This window comes from Rhinolophus sinicus, chromosome 11, assembly GCF_057876585.1.
Source record: "Rhinolophus sinicus isolate RSI-liver-muscle chromosome 11, RSI-T2T, whole genome shotgun sequence".
Classification (NCBI taxonomy): Eukaryota; Metazoa; Chordata; class Mammalia; order Chiroptera; family Rhinolophidae; genus Rhinolophus; species Rhinolophus sinicus.
This window is the reverse complement of record NC_142511.1, coordinates 4,939,159-4,960,237: the sequence shown is the minus strand read 5'-3', so window position 1 is coordinate 4,960,237 and position 21,079 is coordinate 4,939,159. Positions and strand designations below refer to the sequence as shown.

Here is a 21,079-nt window from a genome sequence, read left to right as displayed (position 1 = left end):
GATGAGGACATTATGCTAGTGAAATAAATCAGTCACAGGAGGACAAATACCACATGACTTCACTTCTGAGGTACAGACGTAATCAGACTTATCCAAGCAGGAGGTAGAATGGTAAGTGGCCAGGGACTGTGGGTGGGGGGTGGGAGCGCGGGAGGAATGAGGAGCTGCTACTAAATGGGTATAACTTTCAGGGCACAAGATGGAAAACTATACACTAGAGGAGGTCTGTCTTTCCCAGTGAATCAGAATGATAAATCATAAAATACACAAATGGTGCAAGTTCCAACTTTATGGTTACAAATTATCAGAGATCATCAATTGTCTGCTACTTCAAAGCATCTTCGTAAATCAGCATATGTCCTTATTTTGGCCTTAGTAAACTTCCGTAAGTTATTGACAATTAAATGTCTACTATTTTTCATTAGTGGAAGAATGACATCAACACGTCAGCCAGACTACATGTCAATTACCTAATCAATGGCAGAAACCTGCCAATGTTAACATCTAACACTAAATTTCAGCATTTAATTCAGTGTACAGAACTGGGCGAGAAAAAGCGCTAACCAATACAGAAATGCCAAAAAAGGAGAAACTATGCCCCCAAATGAAATGACACACACTACATGGGAGGCCATCCGTTTATGGCTCAGTCCTAAATCAGAATGACCGCCACACGGCTTTCATTTCACCACAATGTCCTTGATGGGGTCTATTAGCCGTCGGAGTCATTACCTCACAGCCTCAGCTGCTCCTGCTGCCTTGGGAGTAGCAGCCTGCGGAGGCTCGGTGTGAGGATAGGGGTCCGACCCCCACATCACACGAGGCTCAGGCAGGGAAAGTGCGTGATCTCTTGCCGATCGAGCTATATGCTCGAATGACTCGGAACTGTTTGGGGACCCTTCCATCTGGTCTCTTCTCATCAGCGGCTTAGGAGGAATCATTCCTGTACAAAAGGGCAGAAAAAGGTGAAAACAAAACAAAAAACACCCAAAGAAACAAAGTCATAGACATAGAATCTGGTTTATTACTATTTGGCATTCTCTATACTTAAGCTAAAGAAATACTTTTTGCCAAGTAGAACTGATTAACTCAACAAATGATCAGTAACAATTATGAGTTTTTCCACGAATGAGATTTTTATTGTTGCTGTTAAATAAATGGATTTAAGAAAGATTTAAGCAAGCAAAACCAGAACAGCAGCCTATTTTAAAGGAAAGAAAATATAATCAGATAACAAGCACTGTTAACTCTACACCAACAGTGAAAATAAATTTCCCATAGAAAATTCTATTTATCTAGTTTAATTAGTTGATCAATACACTATAAATTATGCCTCTTAAATTTTAAAACTTTAATGTATGTTTTAAAACCATCATGGGACTCTTGATCATGTTTTTAATCACCTGTAAACTTTCCTCTATGTCATTTTAATAATGGATTATTTGGATTTATTCTGGTAGGATTCCATAAGAGACTGTTAATTCATTTGTTTTCAGCTAAACTATGAGGAAACAAGTGTTAGGCTGGTAAATGATGGAGAAATTGATAAGCTGGAATATACAACATACGGACAAAATTCAAATGCTAAAACACAAAAGAACGAAAGCAATATAGCAAATAATAGATATTATTAATAAGACAATACTTTTTCATCTTAAAATTTTAAAATAATATGTACAAGACTGCAAATAACGAGTATTTTGGTCTTACCACACTGTTGGTACAGTGTCTGGCATTTAACTACTCTGTGCTGAAAGGAAGTCACATAATTTTATGATTAAAAATCTAAGGGTCCTTTTAAGTTCTTAGCAGATTATAACTCGGGGAGGAGAATGAAAACCTGATTTTGCTACCTGCCAGGGGGCCACAAGGCAGGGCTAATTTCTACTCACCGGGATGAATGGGAGGAATATCCATGGCAGGTCTACCTGACATCATTCGAGGATCCATGTAGGACTGCATCATGAGCCACCTGGGATCAAAGCCCATGGAAGCCAAATGCTGCGGGTGGGGCTGCATGGGCTGGTAGAGAGGCCGGTGTGGTGGAGGCGGGACGGCGGCACCGGACGGCTGTGACGGGACGGTCTGGGGAAGTGTACCCTGCTGCTGCTGCTGCTGCTGCTGCTGCTGCTGCTGTTGCTGCTGCTGCTGCCACTGCTGCTGTTTCATCTGCTCCTGAAAGACACGGGGCCCACAGCCTGACATTCTACTTCCAAGAGCTAAGGTAATACAACCAAGCATGTCAGAAAATAACGGGCTTTTTTTCAATCCTTCAGGGAAAAGAATTCAAAAGATATTTAACAGTGAGAGGTGGCAAGACAAAAGAACAAAGGCTAAGTTATGACATCTTGACTTAAGCAATGAATCACTCGTTAATTATACTGCGGAAACCATTTCCCAGAAAGGAAGATAGAGGGCGTCTATAAAGGAGGCAGAGGAAAAAGGGAATGACACAGTTCACGGTAAAACCCCTATCAACAAACTTTGATTTAAAAGGGAAAATTAGTGTGCTTTGAGTACTTTAGGTCTTATGTCAAATTATTTCTCAGACTGATGAACAATAAACCTTTTCAATTGTACATGACAAAATGTTTTTCTTGTTACCTGCTGCCGCTGGAATCGTGGTGGTAAAGATTTCTGAAACTGTTTAAAATAGCCAGATAAAACAGCAGGCCGAGGCTGCGACCCTGATTCTGGTTCTGTTTCATGCGCCACTTGTGTGGTCTCTTTTTCGCTGCGATTACTGTCTTGTCTAGTGAAGACTGGGTCATCCTCTGTCCAAAGAAAAGGTGAAAGAGAATGGTATTCATCTATAACACTTAACAAATACAGGACATTTGTGATGAAGTGAAATTATTACATTGATTATATATATATATATATATATATATATATATATATATATATATATATATATATATATATAAAGGTAAGAAGAAATACTCATCCTCAATACTCCAAAGTACTGTTTTGTATTCTAATATCGGTAGCCATCAATGAGGTAACATTGAGGTTTCCTCAAAGCTGGATTCTGATTAAGGTAGAGAGCACATGTCCAAATGTTCACCGTACAAAAATCTGTATTTGATTTTTTGCAATAATAAAACATTTCAAATACTATCTACTTTCCATGTTTTAATAAATATTCAACACTTATATAAGACAGAGAGGATTCTGTGATGATGGTGGAGTAGGAATACCAGCAGTCTCTTCCCCAACCCAGACAATAATTGCGCTGTCAGGCTGCCTGAGGTAACTATTTTGGGACTCTGGAGTCTATGAAGGTTTGTAACTCAGGGGAAGGCTGCAACAGAGTGCAGTTAATTTTAGTCAATTAGAGCTCTTAGCACAGTACCAGCTACATATCCCCCATCTCACACTCAAGTGCACATTTGAGCAAGCAGAAGAAAGAATAAGTGAACTTGAAGATACAACAATGGGAATTAAGTCTGAAGAACAGAAAGAAAATAGAAGAAAAGTAAACAGAGCCTAAGGGGCTTGTGGGACAAGATCAATCAGACCAAAATAAGAGAAAGGGGGCAGAGAGAATATTCGAAGACTTAATGGCTGAAAACTTCCTGAATTTAATGGGGAAAATAAAAACCTGAATATAATTATCTAAGAAGCTTAACGAATTCCAAGAGACGAAACTGAGACACATTATAATCAACTTTCTAAAGAAAAAGAATCTTGAAAGCAGCAACAGAAAACACTAAGAAGTAACACACAAAGGATTCTCAGTAAGATTATCAGATTTCTCATCAGAAACACTGGAGGCCAGAAGGCAGTGTTCAAAGTGTTAAATGAGGGAGAAATTAAGACATTCACAGATAAAAGCTGAGCGAGTTTATTACCATTAGACCTGCCCTCCACAAAATACTCCAGGGAATCCTGTAGGGTGAAATGAAAGGACACTAGACAGTAAATCAAAGCTGTATAACAAAATAAAGATCTCAGTAAAGGTAAACACAATAAAGGCAATTATAAAAGCTAGTAGTACTGTAACAGTGGTCCGTACTATGTGTTTCTACACGATTTAAAAAATTAATGCATTTAAAAAAATAAACTAATTATTAATCTAAAACCTACAGCCAACACCACACTCAATGGTGATAGACTGAAAGCTTTTCCTAAGATCAGGAACAAGACCAAGATGCCCACCTCTGCCACTTTTATTCTAAGTACTAGAAATTCTAGTCACACTAGGCAAGAGAAAAGAAATAAAAGATATCCAAATTGGAAAAGAAGTTATTTGTTCACAGATGACATGATCGCATAATAGAAAACTCTAAAGATTCCACAAAAACTGTTATAACTAATAAATGAATTCAGCAAAATTTAGCCGATTCAAATTTAACACACAAAAATTACTTGCACTCCTACGCACCAACAATAAACAACCTGAAAAGGAAACTATAAAAACAATCCAATTTGCAAAAGCATTGAAAAGAATAAAATGCTTAAGAATTAACCAAGGAGGCGAAAGGCTTTTACAATGACAACTACAAAATACTGCTGAAAAAAATTAAAGAAGACATAAATCATAAACAAATGGAAACACATCCACTGTTCATGGATTGGAAGACTTAATATTGCTAACATGTCTATACGACCCAAAGCAATCTACAGAGTCAATCAAAATCCCAATGGTATTCTTTACAGAAATAGAAACACCCATCCTAAAATTCATACAGATTCTCAGGATAGCCAAAACAATCTTGAAAAAGAATAACAAAAATGGAGGACTCACACATCCTCATTTTAAAACTTACTATGAAGCTACAATAATAAAAACATTGTGACACTGACAAAAAGGCAGACATAGACCAATGGATTCAAATATAGAGCCCTAAAACAAATCATCAGATACATACTCAAGTGATTTTAGTCAAGGGTGCTCAGACCATTCAATGGGGAAAGGACAGTCAACAAATAGGGATGGGAAAACTGGATAGCCACATGCAAAAGAATGAAGTTGGATCCTTACCTAACAGAATATACAAAACTTCTTGGCTATGACACCAAAGGCAGAGGTTAAAAAAAAAAGGACAAATTGGACTTCATGGAAACTAGAAAGTTTTGTGCATCAAAAGAATATCCAGAGTGAAAAGCCAATCCATAAAATTAGAGAAAATATTGGCAAATTATATATCTGATAAGGTATTTCCACCCAGAATCTATAGCCAACTCCTAAAACTCAACAACAACCAATCTGATTAAAAAATGGGCTTAGACATTTCTCCAAAGAAGATGCACAAATGGTTCCTCAAAAATTAAAAATAGAAATTACCCTATGATCCAGTAATTCTACTTCTGGGTTTATACACAGAAGAAATGAAAGCAGGATCTCAGAAATATCTGCACACTCACATTCATAGCAGCATTATTCAAAGTAGTTAAAACGTGGAATCAACCCAAGTGGTCACCAACAGCTGAATGGATGAGCAAAGTGTGGTGTGTATATAATGGATTACTAGCCTCAAAAAAGGGGAAATTGTTATATATTAAATATGAATGAAATTTGAGGACATTATGTTAAGTGAAATAAGCCAGTCACAAAAAAAAAAGACAAATACTCTATGATTCCACTTCTGAGGCACTCAGAATAGTCGATATCATAGAGACAGAAAGTAGGATGGTTGCCCAGGGGGGAAAAGAGGGGACAGGGAGCTCTTGTTCAATGGGTACAGTTTCAGTTTTACACGATGAAAAGAGTCCTGGAGATGGATGGTGATGATGGATGTACATTATGAAGGTACTTAATACCACTGAACTATACACCTAAGAATGAGTAATGCGCTAAATTTTATGTCACATGTATTTTACCTTCAGAAAAAAATAGGGAAAAAAGCATCTTAAAGTATCCAATGAAAGTTAATTTCTACCCCAAAAAGCAATCTTTGGTTTATTTAGATTCTGTATTAAATTATTTTTTAGATCTTGAAATTTAGGTTGGTATTAAAAATTCACAAACATCAACACCGTTAGTAACGTGAAGCATTTTGTCAAGTGTATGTGAGAACAAAGACTACTATACCTTTATTACCGCTGTTTTCACTTTCTGGTTTTTCTACCATAGGCTCTAAAGCAGGTTCTTTGTGTTCGATTTTTTCCTCCACTTTCTCCCTTTCTTTCTTCTCCGGCTCACATTCCTTTTCCTGTTCTTTTGTCTTTTGCAGTTCTAGTTCTTTTTCTTTTTCCTGCTGCCGTTCCAGTTCTTTCTCTTTTTCTTGCTTTCTTTCCTTCTCCATTTCTCTTAGTTTTTCCTGCTCTCTTTCCAGTTCTTTCTCCTTCTCTTGTTGCCTTTCCCTTTCTTTTTCCCTCTCCTTCTCGCGCTCCCGTTCTTGTTCTTTTTCAAGTTCTTTCTCCCGCTCCCGTTCTTTTTCTCGCTCCCTTTCTCTAATTTCCTCTGGCGATGGTTGCTTGTCCACTATGCCGAGCTTTTCATTTAACCGTTTCAGCTTCTCAGCACATGCTGCCTTCCTCTGTTCTTCCATTCTTCGCTCTTCCTCTTCACGCCGTTTACGAGCACGTTCGACCGCGGCAGAAAGCTCCGACTGCTGTCTTCTTCTTTGCTTCCACATTTCATCCTCATCAGGTACTTGCTGCTTGGGGGGAAAAGGGCCTGGTCTGCCAGGTACTGCCTGTCGGTCTGGAGGAGGATGCTGAAACACAAAGAGAAAGTACCAGATGAGTGTGACAAACCGATTTCTGACAAACACTGGACATCATAGGCACAGAGAGGGAGGAAAAAACTCCCACAAAATGTCAGTAGTTTTCCTGATGAAACATACGCACTAAGATGCAAACAAGTAACATGGGAAAAGCATTAAATCTAGATTAAATCCCCCAACTGAGACCAGGATAATTAGTAATCATCCAATATTTACTGAGCACGCGCCTATTTATCGTGCCAGACACGATGCTCATCAGTATTTGCTGAAAATGAGAAGCTGTCACGACTTTCAAAGTCTCAATTTAGAGACAAAGGAAATTTAGAATGTGAGTGCTTTAGCAGCAACTGCCAGATGGAATGCCCAAAGAGCAGAAAAAAGTCCAGAAAGATGCAAAATGGGACCACATAAGCCCTGAGAAGATCGAGGTGCAGTTAAGAGGAAAAGCAGGCAAGAGGCGAAGTGGAAAAGGAGGAGACCCTGCTGCTGCTGACATGCCAGAGAAGAAATTCCTAGAAATCAGCCTGGGTAGACAGAGCTGTATGTTTAAACTGAAAGAAATGCACATCTAAAGCCCAAAGTGGAACGAAGGAGGATCACCTGAGACCAAATTTTAATGATTTAATTTTCAATTAATGTCCTAAAACAACTAGTGTCCTAAAACAAGTATCATGAGGTCAAAAATCGCTCTTAGCGACTGTGCAAAGACAAGCAGAATGGAAAGAGCACATGAGAAGGATTGAAACATTAAGGAACTAAGAATAACTTGTTTTAAAAAACATTGGTTTTAATAGCTAGTAGGGTGAAAAAACCCTAAGACCCATATAACTAGTCAGAATCCTTTACCAGAGAGAAAATAATGGTGCGACGAAGACACTGGACTGAAGACGAGAAGATCAAGAACACAGACTGGCATTTACTAGCAGTGCTGTGTTAGGCAAACCACTGAACCACAATGGTGTCAGCTCACTTCATCTATAGCTTAGAGGCAAGCTGCAAAAACAAAGTAATTATATAAAAGTACTGAATTTACACGTAAATTCAGCATAGGCATTTTTAAAAAGCAACCTCACTGAAGTATAATTACACAAGCTGTGATGCACATATTTCAACTGTGCGGTTTGATGAGTTTGGACAAATGACATGTCTGCATACTACCACCCCAGTCAAGACACAGTGTGTCTTCATCACTCTGCCCGCAACCCTGATCTACTTCTGGCAGGAGAGAGCAGTTTCATCTTTCCTACAATTCCATGGGAATGGAGACTTTGTTCTATTCTCGTTTGAGTCTGGCTCCTTGTGCTAGGGCCACAGTTTGAGGTCACCATGTGTATCAATAGTTTTGCTCCATTCTAATGCTGAACGGTATTCAATCCTAGGCACGCCGTTTCATCCGTGGACAGACAAGTGGACCGCTTCTAGTTTTCAAACGAGGAATAAAACAGCTATGGGCATTCATGCCTAAGTCTTTGTGTAAATGTGTATCTTCATTTCTCTTGGATGAATATCTAGGAATGGACCTGCCAAATCCTGTGTAAGTATATGTTTCATTTTACAGGAAACGGCCACACTTTTCCCCAAAGTCATTATAAGGTTTTATAGCCCCACCAGTAATGTGAGGGTGCCAGCTGGTCGCTCTATATCCTTGCCAACATTTGGTGTCATCAGCCCTTTTAATGTTGGATGTGTTCTCCTTGTGCTTTTAAATTGCATTTCCCTGATGACTTAAGATATTGCACATCTACCTCTTCATATGCTTATTGGCCATTTGTATGGCGTATACCTTATTTTGGGAAGTGAATGTTCAAATCGTTTGATGGGCTATGTGCTGCATGATTCAGTTTAAGGGTTTTATTTATTCTTTTAAAATATAACCAAAAAAACAAGTTCTTTGTTAGATATACCGGGGGTGCCAAAAAAATGTATACAAGTGGACACTTTGGTCAACGTTGCTCAAGCAGTAGTTCGCTGTAATCAGAAGTGTCCGGACGCTGATGGTAACCACTTTGAGCACCTCTTGTAATCGCAGACGTCAAACATGACTTGTATTCATCTTTTGTTATCGGTAGGTGTTGAGTATTACAATTTCAATAGTTTTCCTTTCTTAAAATGTGTATACATTATTTTGGCACCCTCTATATTAGTAATGTTCTTCTGTGACAAATCTTTACATTGCCTTAGAGATGCTTTTAGGGAAGGCCTCTAAAATGGTAATATCTGATCAAAGAACTTGGTCATAGGAAAGACCTCAGGAAAAGAGCCTTCTAACACATAAACAGCAAATAAAATGTCTTGAGGGTGAAATAAAAAACAGCAGCAATAAACGTGTGCGGCATGAACAGAGAGAAAAGCAGATGAACTCAGAAGAGTACCCGGGGACCTGAATAACCATGGGAAAGACCTGGGCAAGGACTGAGCTCATATGTACAGTTTAAACAGACCATACCCATATCTACAACAGCAAATCTGGGGTGAAGGTGCTGGGTGAGCAGGCAGCAAGAGAGGGAAGCAGGAAGACCTGTTAGGAACCTACTGTGATAGTAGAAATAAAATATAACAGGTAGTAGTAAGTACTCAGTGTAGGGCTATATTCTGAAGGCAGAAGTGACCTAATTTGCTGATAGGTTAGGCTGGATGTAAGGTAAAAACTTCTAGGTTTTTAACCTGAGCAAATGGGGGAAGGATAATGCCGTTACCTGAGATGGGGATGACGGGGGAAGAAGCAGGACTGCACATGTGGGACGGGGGAGTTGCTAAGGTTTGGACATATGGAGTATCCATCAGAGACCCAAGTGGAGATGTGGAACTGATTGCTGAACACATAACTCTTGAAGTCAGATTAGAGCTTTAAGGGCTCAAGACACACATGTCATCGGCACAGAGATGAGATGCTCTAGGAAAGGGTATACAGTTGACCCTTGAACGACACAGGTTGAACTATCCAGGTCCATCTATATGGGGATTTTAAAAAATAAATATACAGCCGTCCTCTGTATCACCGGGTTTTCACGTTTGAGGATTCAAACAACCATTTTCAATCCATGGTTGGGAATCTGTGGATGGTCCTGGAACCAAACCCCATGGATACCAAGGGGTGACCGTAGTTAAGTTTTGGGGGAGTCAAAAGTTATACATGGATTTACAAGTGTGTATGTCGGGGGAGGCTGGCGCCTGTAACCCCCGGGTTGATCAAGGTTCAACTGTAGTTAGAAAAAGGAATGAGAACAGCCCTGATGTGCCTCCAACATCCACAGAGCAGCACAGGAGGCCCAGAAGGAATACAAACTGAAGCAAACAAAACAGTGCAATGTCTCAAAATCAAGTTAAGAAAAAAAGTGTTTTAAGAAGGATGGAGAGATTAGCAATGTCAGCTGCCGCTGAGAGCAAGTGAAACGAAGACAAGAGAACTGGCTTTGGCAAGATGAAGTCATTAGTGACCTTGATCGTAATACCATTTCCCCGAAAATAAGACCTAGCCGGACAATCAGCTCTAATGCATCTTTTGGAGCAAAAATTAATATAAGACTCGGTATTATAGTATATTACAATTATTAGATTATATTATATCATGAGACCCGGTCTTATATTATAGTAAAATAAGACCGGGTCTTATATTAATTTTTGCTCCAAAAGACACATTATAGCTGATTGTCTGGCTAGGTCTTATTTTCGGGGAAACACGGTAATTCCAAAGGTGCAGTGGGCGATGAAAGCTGAGAGTAAGTGAAGACCGTAGTGTGAAGAGCTCACTGCAACAAGTCTGCCATGAAGGAGCGTGGGGATGGAGGGTGGTGGGAGTCAGAGGAGGGCTGGTTTAAAAAGTAATTTCAATATGGGAGACAATATTGCCAGTACGTGATGGACGACGGGATCCGGGAAACAAGAAGAAGGGTTGTCCTTAGCAGCAAGGACAGTAGGAAGGAAGTCAGAAGAGCAAGGTGCGGAAGTGGGAAATGTCGGTGCTCCTTCTTTTCCCAGGAGTATGCTACCAGCTGAGAACAAAGAGGGAGATCCGGATAAAGAGGAAAACAGGTGGGAGCTATTTACAAGGTAAAGTCCATAACCATTTCATAAAAATTATAAAAACATACACAGAACCTTCCCATTAAAACAAACTCAAATAACACATACAGACCATAAACCAGCATTTTGTTAAAATTTACCTGCTGTGCAAGCAACTTTGGAGGTGGTGGCAGGTGTGAAGATGGTCCACGTTCCTATGGATTGTTACAAAATAATCAGGTTAAAGACATCTACTGGAAATATCTCTGAATATGCTGATTTTTTCAGTGAGATCACAAGATTGCAAAAAGCAAACCGTCTTTTTATCCCTTCCTCTTTTTAAATAAAAGTACACCACTCACTGCAAGATGCCTCTACATTCTATAGAATCACTACGATTTCAATAAGGTTAGACTCTCAAATGAACTTTGCAAAAAGTAGAAGTTTGGTGTATATATTTTGGAATTTCTAGCCCAGGTAATCTGGCTGCTTAGAAGTATGCCTCTAATTTCAAAATGTTATTTATGTAAGCCCAATTCCTTTTCTGGGTTTTCTTTCTAAGGGCAAACCAGAACTATGAGATTTACCGAAAGAAACATGTAAAACACGATGGAACCAAATATAATATGTGGAATATTCACTTGCTAATATGTACCTCAGTGTCACAAACAGAAAAAATCCAGACATCAAAATATGGTCTACAATATTCCTCTACTTTTTCACGAAGGAATGATCATTCCCCTTTATGCCAGTAAGTTCAAAGTCTCACAAAACATGGATTCTGTAAAAGATAATACTTGAACAATCCTTCTTTATCAGAGCTCACAAATTTTTTCTCCAATGGCTAACCAAACTTTAAACTTCCTGGCACAGCACGCAAGACCTAACAACTGGTCTTTTCACAGCTCCTAACTGCTTTCCCATATCAAACCACTGGGAACTTAGAGATGTGCCCCGTGTTCCCGACTCGTCTACTCTGAACCCACCCCCACTGCTTGGATTGGCTCTCCTCCATCTACTGGCTCCACCCTGCTTCAAGCACCAAATCTTCTGCAAAACCTTTCCAGAGAATTCTCTAAGAACTCACTATGTGCTGTCTCCCACAGCACCCATCAGTGTGCTGTAACTGATGCTCGTTGGCTTTGTTTTCCTTCCAGACTGCCAGCTACCTACTTTCCAGTTCCTCCACCTGTTTGTACGAATTCAATTTTGTGCTGCGTGTACCAGGAGATAAGCGGACTCTCTGGAAGGAAGCTCTCTTCTATTCCGAGCTTGCAGTGCAGCTCTTGCTACGTCTTAGAAGTGGATCAAGCATGTCTGTTGCCCAGTTAGTTCCCTTCTGTAACAACGTTCTTCACAATGGCTCAGAATTACAGATTTCTCTACTCCCCATGTGTGATCTCCCGCCTCACATAGGGCACAATTTCACCTATGAACACTGACTAGGATTTATAGTCTTCAGCACACCACACAGCACCTCAGCAATGGTAGTTTGGCAAAACTGTTTATCCCTCCACTTTCATAATGACTGAGCTATTGTAAGAAAAAAAGGAAAATTTTCAGTTTCCACCTGGTAATTTCAGCTATTGCATTAATAGTTCCTCTAATATGCGATAACATTATGGTTTAGATCGAAGGCTATTCAAGAAAAAAAATAGTTTCCTTTTCCTGAGTCTTCTTCCAACTCTATAAAATTAATTTATCCATAGTATCTATAGTCACAAGAATCTCCTTGAGTCCAACAAACCTGATTAAATGGCGGTCCTTTCCCATAGGGGCCTTTTGCTACGGATGGCTGGGCAGGTATCTGAGATGATTTATTGTTGCACACTTCATCTGCCTCTTTTCGGGTCTCAGTGTTTTCAGAGGCTTTTGAACCTTGATCCTCACTGAAGAATCAAAATCCAGGTGAAATAAAAAAGTAAAGCGGGTGGACTGTACCACAAGTAAATGCATTTTCTCTATGTAAAACAGACATTATTTCCATATAGTTTCAGGGGGAAATGTATCAAGGGATGAGATGGGTTTGTGACCTAGTGGAGCTAATTCATTTATTCAATAAATATCTACAATGTGTTGGGGACTGGGCTTGGCCGGGTTATCACAGATATAAAGTACAGCAGCTGTCAGATATGGACACTACTCACACCTGACACACAGCCTGCAAAAGGATAGAATCCCACCATTTCCTATCGCTCCCACCCCAAGTTTCATCTGAATGCAAATGAGTACTATTACAGATAATTAATAACTGTATTCTGATTTAATGAAAAAGATAAATCAAATTACAGTATTTTAAAAGATCACAGCAAATCCCAGGCACCTCAGAAGTGATCACGAGACAGCAGCATGTTACCACACCAAGGCTGAGCACTGTACCAGTAAGTGTATGCAAGCTTCTGTGTACTGGTAAGAGCCCAAATGTTAGGCCACGAAACCCATACATTCCTGACTCAGATGCCCCAACACTCCAGAAGAAAGAAAATCGATTAAAAGCTCCCATTTTCTAAAATACTACTAGCTAAGCTTGAAAAATAATCAAAGACTTAGAGCCACCACAGTAACCCAAATGATTTTTCTCCAATTTTGTAAATACAGATCAGGTCAAGTAAGTAGTAAGTTCTAATTGGTCCCTAATATTGTCTTTCAAAATATCTCCAATTAGATGGCAAGCATCTAAACATCTTTTTTTAAATATTCATTGCCTTTAGAAACATCAAACTAATTCCTTGATTAGCTTTGAAAACTTGGCTCATTAATCAGGCCCCTTCCTACTCTGTACAAGTCCTTGGAGTGGAATGTAGAAATTCTATAAATAAGGAACAAACGCCTATTAATGAAGCCTCTCTGATTAAATGGCTAATATTACATCAACACACTCATACGCTTGCTCATACAAGACACCACAACCACTCACCTGATGTTTTCTTTGGGACTGTTACTTCCTTGCTCATCATCATCACTGAAATTCAGCTGTTCTGTATAATCTACTTCCATCTGGGCACCTATTAAATTAAGGACAACTCAGACTGACTGTTTAAAAGCACCGAAAATTTTAAATGTTTAATTAATTTTGCCTCTTACCTGCCCAACCCTCATCGGCTTCCGCATCTAGGTTATCAAACTTGTCAAGCTCCTTCAGCTCTGATGCACTAAGGATGGAGGGGCGTTCGGGCTCCGAGGCCCACGCAGGAGGCGGGCCTCTTCCTCGAAGGCCTCTAATGAATGACAGGTTGTAAGGAGAAAGGACGCAAAGTTTTAATGATACTAAATTAGAAAAATTAAAAGACTGGAATTCAGTGCATTTCAATTCAACAATGTTTTCTACACGACATATATTTTGCTCCTGACACGCGTATGAAGAAATTATGCAAATTTAGGATAATACATAATGCAATTCTTATGTAAGTATTTAATACTTTTAATTGTCAAAGATTTAAAAATAAAACAAATATATGTTAAAGGATAATACAGCCAAGACTAATACCAATCTCAAAACACAGAAACTTAAGAAGAACCATCATTCAGGAGGATGCTCAAGCATTAAGCAATAAAAGAGAATGGGGCGTCTTTCAATCATGGAAGAAGGGAAAACAAGAGTCATCAATGTTTTAGGGTCATAATTCTCAGTTTTCAGAATTTTAAGATAATTTAAAGTTTTAGAAGAATGTTCTGTCTTATAAAAGCTGGCCAATTATGGCAATTGTACTTTGAGGACAGAAAAAATAAATTGCTGATCACAATCCAGCCAAGCCCCAGAAAATCGTAATGAGCATATATACGCTTTGCAGACTTAATCACTGAATCCTCTTACTTGTTTGTTTCCGACAAAGAAGGTGGAAACCTCATGGGACCATGAAGAGGAGTATACGCCATCCTTGGATACTGTTGAAACATCTGAAAGTAGGAGATAAAAACCGATAAATTTAGCAACCCAGTTATTAAAAAAAAGAAAAAAAAAAGAACCCCCTGACTAAGCCTGAAACTGTAATTTACAGAAAAAATGATTAAAACAGTCTGGTGGTAAAGCTATTCTTAAGAATTTGCAAATTCTTTAGATTTTTAAAACTGAGAGAACATCGTGTAAACGTCCTGCTATTCCTTTAGTGCAATACAATAAAACCCTAAGTGAAAAAAAGCATGATTAAAATAAACAATACTATGAATAATTAATTTTGTCTGCTGATATAGATCATCATTTAACCTCAATAACAAGCCATTTGTAAGATTACTGCCTCTACCAAGTCTTTACAAAGAGGGAATGACCAGCCACTTCACATGAAGAACTTGTTATCCCATTAACAAAATTACATAAAAATGATCGTGTACTGACATGAAAAACTGAAAAAGAAAACATGCATACACCCCAGAAAACTGCATGGCCTTAACCAAGTTCAAATACTTGAAAGGAAGTAACGTGAGACTTCATCCTAATGCAGGAGTAGATTAATTGAAGGCAGATTTGCTGGTAGAGAGGAACTCAGTTCAGATCAAAGTAAAGGATAATCCATAACCTCCGGGAGGTGGGCAAGGAATGACTGGAGATTTTCCATGGGTCGGGCACGGGTGGATTCAGAGTTGTTACTATGCAAACAGTGATTATAAACTGAGGCTCAAAGAAGATGCTCTCTGTGGGACTTTGGCTTTGAGAAGCTAAGTTTAGAAGTTTTAAGATAGATTATAAAGAGAAATAAAACACCAAGGGATTCATCCTACCATTTGGAAGGGAGGAAATGTCAAGGAGTGCTTGGTTATTTACTATTAGCTTATATCCAGGTCAAATTATGTGAAAAATTACATATATATATGAAATTGTGTTATCTTAAATACATAATTTATGTCCTGATATAGATTAGTTTTTCTGAAAAAAAAGGCTGTTAGATGAGGAAATTACTTTATACTTGAAGAAAGACTATGCTTGTATGATCATGCTGTCTAAAGAAAATATTTTTAAGCAGGGTTAGAGCCAAGTTAATTAAGTTAAGCAGCAGCTGAAACTCAACTAAGAGTTTTGTGCGGGGAACACTCTGGAGCATTTCTGCTTGCATCACACTTCCACAGGGAAGTTAGCGAATATACGACTGGAGGCAAATAGTCACAGTTAGCGTCATTAGACCCTCCTGGTGATTATTCAGGCACTGAAATTAATAATTTCATGTGGCATTAAATGTTTAAAAATTAGAATTTTGCCACAAAATTAATCGTAGAAACAATCTTTAAATTCTCAATATACAGTAGTGGTTTTCAAAATGTTTTTGTTAATCAGTAGGAAACTTTGTTCAAGTAAAATCACTGATGAAACTGGGGACAAAGCCCACGTGGGTCTTCCCTCCTCAGGGGCCCTTGGAAACACAATCTGAAAATCATTAGGAGACAAGTAGTTGGATGTAAATCATTTTTCATGGATAGGTTGGATTTTTATCATATTCCCAATTTTTAAAATAAAACATTTAACAAGTAATTGTATTTAATCATTTATGTTCCTCATTTACCCCCGAATGGTTAAATAACAATAATACAAAGAATAGAAAATATGTAAAAAAGAGAAAAATAGGGATATTTACAGCTTGAATACTTCAGAGATAAATCATAAAAACATAAATGTAGGAACTAGATTCTTCTTCCCTTTGAGATTAATGGTCTCTTAAAAAAATGTACATTTACTTGGGCACATGTATCTTGCCATATACTTTCATAGTAGGCTGAGAGCAAACAAATGAATGAGGGCACCAAATCTAACTACTAATTTATAGAAAGTGTAAGGGTCAGAAGCATGTATTAAATGATATTACAAAGATTGAATCAGCAAAATCCAGACTCCACAGGAAAACAAGTAAGTTCTACCAGATAAGCTCCAAAGAAAATAAGAGATGGAGAAAACGAGGTACCCACAGATAACAAGACTCCTGTGAGAAATATCAATCAATTTCAAGGAATAGACGTTATCTGGATCCCAATAATGAGATGATCAGAGAAGCTGGAATACTGACTTGATATTTTTTAAAGAATTTTCTTTCAGGTGTGATAATGATATTATGAACTTTCCCCCTCGTCAAAATACATACGGATGAAATGACATATCTAGGGTTGGCTTTAGTAATCCAAGATGATGGGAAATAGGAGACAAGACGAACCACAAATTGACAACTGTGGAAGATGGACAGCAGATATGGGAGGAGAGACGTTCACTGTACTATTATTTCTATTTTTGCACATGTTTAAAATATTCCATATTGAAAAGCTAAAAAAAACTGTATACTAATAAAAACTTTAGAACTAAAGCAGGTATTAACCTGTGCCACAAATAACCCATTTGGCAGTCTGGTAAATTCTGTGAACCTTTTCTTACAGAAACGTTTTAAAATGAATAATCTAAAATGCAGAGTATAGCAAAAGAAAACAATTGTACTAAAATTCTGTTACCACAATATTTAAAAAACAAATCTGTGACATAGTAATGTATGTGCTTCTTTATTAGGTCACGAAATAACAAGTGGGTCTACCCATGGTTCTAATAACTATTCTGAAGTAATGCGTATAAACAGCATTTTGCAATATCTAAAACAATGTACTGTGAGATGAAAACACCCATGGTCTCCATTAATGATAAAAACACAGGCACTGCTGATACTTCCGTGATTTCTTTCCTCCATTCATAATCAAAGAAAATGCTAATTTTCAGTTAGGAGTTAATGACAATGAACCTAAACTCTTCCCCATTCCACTTCTCTCCTTAGAACCCAGATGGAAACCTCTCCTTTAACTACCCGCTGCTGAGCTGCCAATACTCACGTAAGGGGGCATCATAGCTCTGTACTGGGCAGTGAGGGCGGGCTGCTGGCCATTCAGTTTAGCCTGTGGGGGACCACAGGCTATTCTCTTCTCCACTACTTTGAGGATGTCATTTTGTTCTGACGACCCCGCTGTGCTTTCATCCTGGCCAGGAAGCTTTTCGTCTTGGTCAGACGTTAAGGGTGAGCCAGCAGACTTACCGCCATCTCTCCAACAAGCAACATCTGCCACGGAGAGAGGTAAGAAAGAAATAAGGAAAAAATCTGCAAGTGGAACAGAGTGAAACCAAACTAGGCACATTTCAAGCAAACTGAAGCAGCACCAAGTGAGCACAGCAAAGGACCAGTGTCGGGGAATCTAGGCGCTGCCAGGGCTTTGACGGTCAGGCAGGAGAGCAGCTTCCAAAGCAGGGAGGCTGCACCCTGGGGGAGCCGCCACAGCCAAGTACTGGGGCTGGGGAAGGAAATCCTAGTGCCTCTCTATGAAGCTTTCTCAGTATTTGATGTGGAGCTGCAAGTCCCTGTCATCCCTAAGGTGTCCTGAGGGGGCTGGGGGTCTACATCCCAGAAGGGTTGACAGCACCGCTGTCGTTCGTGTTCTTTCAGTCTACTACTGTGCGTTGCTACATGTGCCCCAGTGAGCAGATTTAGTGACTATACAATCTGGTTCAACCACACTTAACCAAATAAGGCCGCTCATGGTTTTACAAGGAAATCCGGTTTGGGAGATCGCCTCCAAGATGGCTCAAAGGGTCTCTATCTCCTTTTACTCACACCCTGTGTACCACCCTCTCACCATGTACTAGGACTGGTCGGTGTAACCTGGAGAATAAAACAGAAATGATGGCACGTCTCTTCTAAGATTAGGTTATAGAAGACTGTGGGTGTCCATCTGAGGCGGGAGGTGTCTGTCTGTCCTTACTTGTGGTGGGGAGGCCACGTTGTGAGTAGCCCACATACAAAAGAGCCACCATGAGTGAGCTTGGCATAGTAGCCCCAGTCAGGTCAGCCTCAGATGGCAGCTTCACTGCGACTTTGTGGAGAGAGTTCAGCGAGTTCTGAGCCAGAACTCCCAGCTAAGCGGCTCCCACACTCCTGATCCCATACTGTGTGAAACCACAAGGCCACTGTGCTTGTTGTTTTAAGCGACCAAATTTGTTAAGCTGAAATACTTAACTGATGAAAATCAATTGCACATGAAAACAGTACAGCGGACATATCTATTCCTCACACAGAATCATCAACAGCATTATGGCAATTAAAAAAAAACAACTGGGGGGAGGGGGGTTGACACAGTGTGAGGGATTAAATGTCTAAGTATTACTTTGTTTTGTGCACAGGAAACTAAAAAACAAACAAACAAACAAAAAAACTAAAAGAGGATTTACCCAGACCTGACAAGAAACAAGCCAAAGGAAATGTGAAATGCATCACGTTTTCAGACATGTAGACTTGTAACCAGTACTGTAACGAGGAACCACCCCATGTATACAGATCCTTGGAGATATTTGGTAATGACAATTTAAAAATCTCTCAAAGATTTCACGTTTCAAGTTCTAGTTTTTGCTTTATAATGTATACAAGTATCCCTCACTATCCAAGCTGATTTAGCTCCTGGATTTGGGTTTGAGTTCAGAAAGCAAGGGATCCCTGAATATTAATAGAGTAGCAGGTAAATGGATATAATTTATAAACAAATACTTGCATGTTTGGGGGGTTTGCTCAAAAAATTGTACTATTAGAAAAGTGACCAAATGTCAATGTGCTAATAAGTCACTGAGGCATCTCGTTGAGACATATACTTCCAGAAAGTTCTTGAGGTGTCCTGATGCTGCTCATGTAGAAACCACACTTGAGTGGCACTAGTTACTGTCTGCCTTTTTAAGGAAGCAGGTCACATGTGTAGCACCAGCAGGCAAGAAGCTACATCACAAGATAAACACAAGTATAATCTCAGTCTGTATTTTTCCTAAACAGAAAATACTCTTACTTGGTGGGCGTAAACTGGGTCCAGGTCCATAGCTGTCATCATTTCCTTCTTTTTCTTTTTTTTCCTGATCCCCAGCTGCCTGCAGGCTGGGAAATTCTTGCTGAAAATGACTATTCACCTGGATGCCTACAGAATTTTTAAAAAAACATTAAATGTAACTTCTATACTGAAGGTGATTCAAAAACCCTCCCAGGCTAGAGTTCTCTGCCTTTTTGTCTGATAAATGATTCCACACTTTAATGACTATTCATATCCATAAAACTTTTAAATTGATCTAGAATTAGAATCCCTTAGAAAGTTAATGAACAGCCATGAGGAGATAAAACTCTAAGAAAGGAACCTGCCCGATGCTGTTCCAGGGGACGCCTTAAAGACGACGAGGGGAATGAGGAGGTTCACTGCTGTTTCCTATTATGACTCCTCACATTTTCAACACAAGTCACATCCCTTTGATAATAACTGAGAATCAGTTCAAATGTTATTAGGAATGAACACTGAAGCACCACAGTGAGGCCAACATGCCTCCACTTAATTTACTGCTGAGATACTGGTCACACCTCACTATTCACACACCTGCCTGCCTGCGTGCCGACCTGCCGACTTTTTTTACACTCCTATAAATTAAAAGAGCTGATTTTATTAGCTTGAGGGCCTAGATGGGTTTTCTCCACACAGTGTTTGATAGACGTTTCCTGTTTTGCAAGTGGCAGAATGTTTGCTGGGGAGTCCACTGTTCCTTGGGAGGAGGAGGGTATTACAGCAGTCATACTTTATGGCTGCTCTCTGCTCTTCTCTACCATGGAAATCGTGACTGACATGCTTAAAACAGAGAGGGTGGGAACACAGCTGGAGGTGAATATGGTTTCTAGCAACTATGCAGTGTCTGTGTGCTTATGTCTCAAAGAGTTGAAAGTACAAGACTATGTCTGGTCATGTAGGGTAAAGACATAACGTGGGACACAGGGTTTCGTAAAGACCCCTTTTTTAACCCCAATCATTGGGTCAGACAGGCTGTTGACACTGAGTTAATTAACTAGCCCAAGAGATTTTTAAAAGACCCCTGCTTAGGGCCTGTGCATATACTCTGACAATGCTCTCTGTCCTTGCCAAAACAATACCCACCCCTATGTCCTGCATGGCTGTTCAGTAACTCTCTAGTCTGACCAGTTACCCCAGCTAATGTCCACTTACCATCTCCTTGCCCACCTTGCTTGTTACTGGCCCATGATTTGGGAGGAGGTGCTACTTCTGGGGGAGCTGCAACCCCAGGTTTTGGCTGTGCTGGTGGAGCTTCTGGTGTTCTTAAAAAAAATATGAATCCATTATTTCAGATATTATACGTTTAAACAAAATAAAACGAATACTGTATTTAAAGTGAATGTGTGTACAAACTATTCTGGCTACATGTTTACTCTTAGATGCAGCCTCCACAAACGCTTTCCCTCGGCAACATCCCTTTAAATGAAGAGCTGCTATTTTCGTCCCCTTCATTTTTACCTTTCAATAACCCAAGGAGAAGACAGCTCTGCTTGTTTTTCATTTTGTAAAAAAAAAGAAACTCAAGCTCCCGAAAATCTGTTTTGAATAAGGGAGCGTGTATAATTAGCAGCAACAGTACAGGC

At 39.3% G+C, this 21,079-nt stretch overlaps 1 protein-coding gene across 17 annotated transcripts in view; it reads right to left on the bottom strand.

Annotated features, from left to right (window-relative positions):
- The window catches only part of PRRC2C (proline rich coiled-coil 2C), a 76,833-nt gene that overhangs the window by 32,863 nt on the left and 22,891 nt on the right, over positions 1-21,079 (bottom strand). For 15 of the 17 annotated variants that reach the window (XM_088801559.1, XM_088801567.1, XM_088801563.1 and 12 more), the window contains exons 4-15: positions 20,649-20,758; positions 19,458-19,583; positions 17,469-17,692; positions 14,491-14,573; positions 13,761-13,894; positions 13,594-13,681; positions 12,424-12,565; positions 10,838-10,891; positions 6,038-6,665; positions 2,605-2,774; positions 1,893-2,175; positions 733-943 (exon numbers count right to left, since the gene is read on the bottom strand). In XM_088801559.1, the coding sequence (XP_088657685.1) occupies positions 733-943; positions 1,893-2,175; positions 2,605-2,774; positions 6,038-6,665; positions 10,838-10,891; positions 12,424-12,565; positions 13,594-13,681; positions 13,761-13,894; positions 14,491-14,573; positions 17,469-17,692; positions 19,458-19,583; positions 20,649-20,758 (2,253 nt within the window). The remainder of the gene's footprint in view (positions 1-732; positions 944-1,892; positions 2,176-2,604; positions 2,775-6,037; positions 6,666-10,837; positions 10,892-12,423; positions 12,566-13,593; positions 13,682-13,760; positions 13,895-14,490; positions 14,574-17,468; positions 17,693-19,457; positions 19,584-20,648; positions 20,759-21,079) is intronic. The other 2 variants (XM_088801564.1, XM_088801565.1) reach the window with 1 other exon arrangement.